General features: G+C 44.2%; 1 protein-coding gene across 1 annotated transcript; it reads left to right on the top strand.

Moving 5' to 3' along the window:
• The first annotated feature begins 1,746 nt into the window (after positions 1–1,746).
• Positions 1,747–4,356, top strand: LOC117833865 (uncharacterized). Its single transcript, XM_034713465.2, has 2 exons — positions 1,747–3,278; positions 4,110–4,356. Exons 1-2 carry the CDS (start codon positions 1,985–1,987, stop codon positions 4,136–4,138), a joined length of 1,323 nt encoding a protein of 440 aa, XP_034569356.1. The 5' UTR covers positions 1,747–1,984; the 3' UTR covers positions 4,139–4,356.
• Positions 4,357–6,000: the final 1,644 nt, after the last annotated feature.

Below are 6,000 nucleotides of genomic sequence, written 5' to 3'. Positions count from 1 at the left end.
CATTGCCTATTTTTGACCCTTATGCTTACAAAACTAGTTGGCGTAAGGCCCGGGGGCTGGGTGCCACGTGTCCAAGAATTGGAATTTTTTCAGGATTAAAGGGAAAAGAAGTAAATTATGATTTTGACCCTTAGCCTAATTCCTCGATTCAACCTAAGACTCGGGAGTTACTCCATATGGAGCGCGACTTTCGTCGCCCTTCCATACAAAATTCAAAGATGAAGGTTTCAAGATCAAGATGAATGGGGCTTAAGCACCTCATAGCCTTATGGCACCTTTTCGAGAATTATGAAGATTCAACTAGTTGAAATACTCGAGGAGCATCAAAACTACTCGGTGAAGATCTGAAAAGTACTCGAGGACTGTTACATTCGACTAAGAAGTACTCAGGGGCTTGTTGTATATACATCTATGGACCCACCCGCAGTGTAGACAGTCCTAAATATAGAGGTGGACATCAAGACGTGTCTGATATAGAAACTATGGCGTAGGACGTCGTGGTCTACATGGAATAGAAAAAACTAGTCGAGGACTAGGAAATTACTTGTTGTAATAAGGGTACGACTTCTCTAGTTTTATCTTACTAGTATTTTTGTAATAAACCAACCTGTAACCCTACCCTGTATATATAAGGCGAGGAGGCGACCCCCTCCGAGGCAATTCAATACAACCAACACAATACAACACACATGATGTAGGGTAATACACTATTCAGCTGCTCAAATCTGTCTAAATCGTGTGTCCGATCACCTTCGAGTTCCGGATCTCGGTCAAACGCCACCAACTAATCCACTACCTCGGGATACCCTTCGGTAGGTTGCCGGTCTAAACACCGACAGTGACACTCCCATCACCGTATGAATTGGTGAATTGTGAAGTGATTCTCTAAAATGAACTAAGAGGCTGTGAGCTGAAAAAAGTAGCTTCTCCTAATTCTGTGGAGTGATTCTCCATCCTGATTTTAAGAGTTTATGCTAAAGAGTCAAAGAGAATCAATTTCAGCCACATAATCACTTCTCTTAGAGAATCAGAATCAGATGGAGCTTTATCAAACGGACCCTAAGTCTTTCTTTTTTCTTTTCATTTTGATGGCTTTGGTAATCATCCTTGGGACCTATAAAACACCTACAAAGGTATATCTTGCAAACACTTTAGTCCCGATGACTATGTTATCATTAATCACCAAAATCATAATGGCCTAGGGCCATTTTCCTTACAGAACCCATCAATTGAAGGAGTTCAGACATCTGCATTCATTTGTTGCTACGTGTTGCTTTCGAGCCTCTTAAAGTTGCTATAGCACAACCTCATGGATATGAGGTTGACGTAGTAGCAGAGATAGGTTTTGTTTGTTCAACATATCATAGTTTACTTCATCCATATGGAATAAGAGAATTATATTTGTGTGACGTAATGTTAGTTATTTTCAGTTCACTACTAAACAAAATTGTTTTTTTATTTTAGCATTGCTCCCGTCTATTATAATAACATAACTTCCCCCGTCCGGCATTCCACGGTTGACAATTTTAATGTTATTTTTAAGGACATCTTTGATATATAAATAACAGATAGTTTTATACATTTATCATGTGTGCATTTGATATAATAAATAATAATAGAGTTCAATCAAATTATTTTTTCTAAATTCATACGTGTGGCACGGGTGCTTGAAAATAGCAGCTGATCGTTTAGGTAGCAACTTCTTAAAAAAAAACTGTCGACCGTCCGACGGTCCTGAACTGATTTGAGTGGCTCGAACAGTCGACACAAATTGTTGGGCAGTGGAGCATTTGGGTTGGGCCTGGAGTGAAAAGACAGCGGGGCGCATCATGGTGTTTGGGCCTTTCATCTTCGGCCCGTTGCGTCACCATCCGTCGAAGCACAAATACCTAACCCTAGCTTCCCCTGCTTCCGGCGCCGCCATCTGCTATCCCGCCGCACCGCACCCAGCCACCGGAGCAGACCGCCTCTTCCAACTGAAACCATGTCCACTACCAAGGCGTCGTCCTCCCGGCCTCCGCGTCGAGGATCCCGACGGCCCACCAATGTCCTCTTCAACATCGACGCCGTCGTCGGCATCCACAACAGCCGCACCACCGCCGAAGATCGCACCCGGAATGGGAAGGCCATCCAGGTCTCTTTCTGCCTCAAGCGCCCACCGCAACCGTCCACACTCTACGTGTACAGCTCCGATCTGAACCGGTCCTTGCCCCCGGAGATCCTCTACTCGGTGGACGACCTCCTCCTCCTCCGCGTCAACATGGGGTCCGGGCCCTGTATCTCGCGTGGCAGGGACTACGACTACTTCGTCTACCGGGCCGACTCCACCCGTCCGTCGCTCGAGCTGCTGCGGCGCCCGCACCCCTACCTCTCCTGCTCCTCCGCCGGCCTCCTTCCTCGTCCGGATGGCCATTACACCGTCGCCGCGTTGAATTTCACGGGCACCGTTCACCAGTTCGAGCTCCATTTGTTCCACTCCGACACCTCGACCTGGATCAGCAGGATGCTGTCGGTGGACGCGCCGCTGGACTTCCCGGTGAAAATTCCCAGGAACTGTGGCCGGCTTTTTGACCACCATACAACCACCGTGATCACCATCGGAGGTGAAGGTGGGACCATGGGATGGGTCGATCTTTGGCGTGACATCCTGCTCTGCGATGTGCTCGTCGGCCAGCCCTCCCTCCGCAGCATGCCGATTCCTTTGCCATCGGTGGAGATGAGCTACAACAACGGGCAGGGGATCGAGTTGGGCAGCCCAGTGCAACGCCGCGGCATCACCTTCATCAGAGACAAGGGATGTCTCAGACTTGTTCATTTGGAAATGACTGAGGTATGGGATGATGAAGAAGCAGGGTTGACTTCTATCAGAGTGGATGACTGGGCGCTCACCACATGGAGCAACAAGAAGATGAGCAGCTCCCTGGAGGATTGGCACAAGGAATCCGTGGTCAAAGCTTCAAGCATAGCGATTGACCCAGCGATTTCACAGGTTCTGGAGGACACCGGATTGCTGCGTAGACCACGGGAAAATGAGGCTGCAAGAAACCTGCAGAACCTCTCGATGTCTCTGCCCTCTCCTTGCATCAGTGGTGAAGATATCGTTTACTTGGTGGCCAGGGAGAAGTTTATGCACCCGAAGGCATGGATTCTTTCTGTTGACATGAAGAATGGCAGGCTACGGTCTGCAGCTTACTTCTGCACTCGAAGATACCGTGGTCTTGATTTCATCTATTGCCCTAGTAGAATGTCCAAGTACATGAATCCAGCCACTACCCCAGGTAATTAGCCTTTTGTACTATAGCTGCAAATGCTTACTTTTTAGACCTTAATCTGCTTTGTTCGTAATTGTCCATGCATTATAATTATCACTGTTGCGACATGTGACTAACAACTTTAGGCCGTGGCTTTTGTCACTAAATGCTTTGAAATTTGTTTGTTTTCTCATTAGTTACCTATATTGTATCTGATTTGGTTGCAGTGTCATCTGCTTCTCTTGTGGATCACTATACTTCTTTGGCTATAGATTTCCAAGAACTGCATATGGCTTGGATCAAACAAGTTATCATTTATTTTACTACCCCAGTTAGTAATATTACAAGCCGATCGATTAGATAATGATTAGAAATGCACAAAGGAAATATGTCTGAAAATATGAATTGGTTAATCAACAAGGTAGACTAAGCCTTTGGCCCATGAGGTGCCTGTTCTAAAGGTTTATGCTTTCTTTGTACTATACTGACTGATTTTAGTTATAAGTATGACTGCAGATCCAACAAATTTGATGGAAGGATTTGGTTTGTATTAATTGAAATTTGAATTGATGTTTCCATGCAAATAGAAATAATTTTTTATATGTAGTTGCATTGCAACTCCAGCAGCTTATCCTACACGATTATGAATGTTCTTTTTTTATCTAGTTGAGTTGTGTTACTGTTGCATCTGTTTCCAATTGAATTTAGTAGTGCATGTGAAGATCCCATGGTAATCGCATAATGGAAATGAAACTATTTTTGGGGAATGACCTGTTGCATCTCAATCAAATTAAGAAAGGAATAAGTATTTCATATGCTGTAGTTCACCGATTATTTATGTTGTTTCATTGTATGCAGTAACAGTTCGGAAGGATGCTGAAGAATGAGCATGAAGATGGTGCGGTGGAGTTGATTATGATACCAAAGATGATTTACGCTAATCTACATTAGTGTTCATGGTGATCTCGTGAATCGTGATGTCAGCTTCGATATGTATTTGAGTTATAAGACTGGAATGCTTATGCTTGTGGATTTCCTTTTGTGTCCATCAAACCAACTTATATGGTCACGAAATCACTGTTATGGATTCTCGGATTTTTAGATCGTTTTTTTGCCTGCTAGTTAATCAGCGAATGTATGATGTATATTGCATAGATTGCCCCAGTAGCAGCGGCGTTTAGACTTGTTTGGTTTGAACCCTGAGAAGAAATGCCTGGCCGGAGCACTGCCTATTAGTTCCGTCATGCTGGTCTGCCTTACCCTGATCCTTCTTGGACCACGGGCTTGGCTGCTGCATCGCGCCGCCCAACCCTCTGCGATGCACATCTGCCTCACTCTGTGTCCGTGTTTCCCTGGTGGATGGGATCATCTCCGTCTCGCGCCCTAGTGGAGGATATCATCATCGGCATCGTTGCCAGAGCATCGGTCTAACCCTGGCAGCAGCACATGAACGACGAGAGGAGAGAGGCACGCCCTGGTGGAGGATATCATCATCGGTATCATTGCCAGAGCATCGGTCTAAACCTGGCAGCAGCACATGAACGACGAGAGGAGAGCGGCCTAGGCGTGCGTTGTGCCCAAAGCTGCCTCCTACTCATCTGCCGACAGGTAATCCCACCTCCGTTGCCCATCCTCCTGTCCATCTTTGCAGTGATCTGTGTTCCTGATGCTGCCACATGCATGGATTCACCGAGCACACTATCTGCAGAACCACACCAGCTGGGAAGGTACGTACCCTTTATTGCCTTGCAAGATGCATGCATGCGTGGTGCAAGCTGATGACACAGTCTGTAGAAGCACGACCTTGTATGTTATCATGCCTCGTATATGTGTCTATTTGGTTAGTTACTTTTCTTTGATCGTAAATGGCTCAAACTTCTTTTCTGAACAGTAGCACATTAGAGATGCATGCATATGTATTTCTTAGTTATATTAACAATGCTTGTGTAAAGTGTTTCTTGACTGCTATGAACCACTTAGCTTAATGGGCTTGCAAGCTTTTGAGCATCTTTCCTAAGACTGAAGCCATCAGTTTCATCTTTAGTGTTTTGATTATAGTATATGTATTGATCTGATATTCCTAATGAACTTTGATGTAGTAATGAACAATTCAAATTTTTATTTTCTTGTCTGGCAGATCATCACAGTGCATGTTTGATTCTGAATATTTGTGTGGCATACATTTTGGCTGTCACAACTTAGCTCATTGAGTTTTATTTTCATTGTCTACATTAGATTTAAAAGGAAAGAATGATGCGCCTTCCCAATCTATATACTGAAATTAAAATGGCCTACCGTACTTCCTTTTCTGTTTTCTCTTGGACTAATAGTCTACTCTAATGTTCTTAAAATCTTTGATTACATTAGAATAGCCATACAGGAGGGAGGGGGACAAACACAACTACAAGAACCAGAATAATTAAGAGTAACAGGAGCAAAAGAAGGCCATTTGTTGGGTTTCTAGTACGTGAGGTATGCTCCCATATTGATCACTGTTCCATTCACTGAATTTTATTTCTGATTTCCATCATCCAAATTTGTGTACCATTGCATTAGTTAGATAAATCCTTGACTTTGACTATGCCTTACGAGAAATAATTGCTCATAATGGAAATGATTATTCAAATTGGTTGCTGACAAACTTAATGTTGTCTGACAGATCATCACAGTGCATGTTTGATTCTGAATATTTGTGTGACGTAACTTTCGGCTGTACATATGGGAAAGTGTTCGGCGCATCCGGTTGACC

The sequence above is a fragment of the Setaria viridis genome, chromosome 8, assembly GCF_005286985.2.
Source record: "Setaria viridis chromosome 8, Setaria_viridis_v4.0, whole genome shotgun sequence".
Taxonomy (NCBI): domain Eukaryota; kingdom Viridiplantae; phylum Streptophyta; class Magnoliopsida; order Poales; family Poaceae; genus Setaria; species Setaria viridis.
The sequence above is the reverse complement of the archived record's forward strand: the minus strand, read 5'-3'. Positions and strand labels throughout refer to the sequence as shown.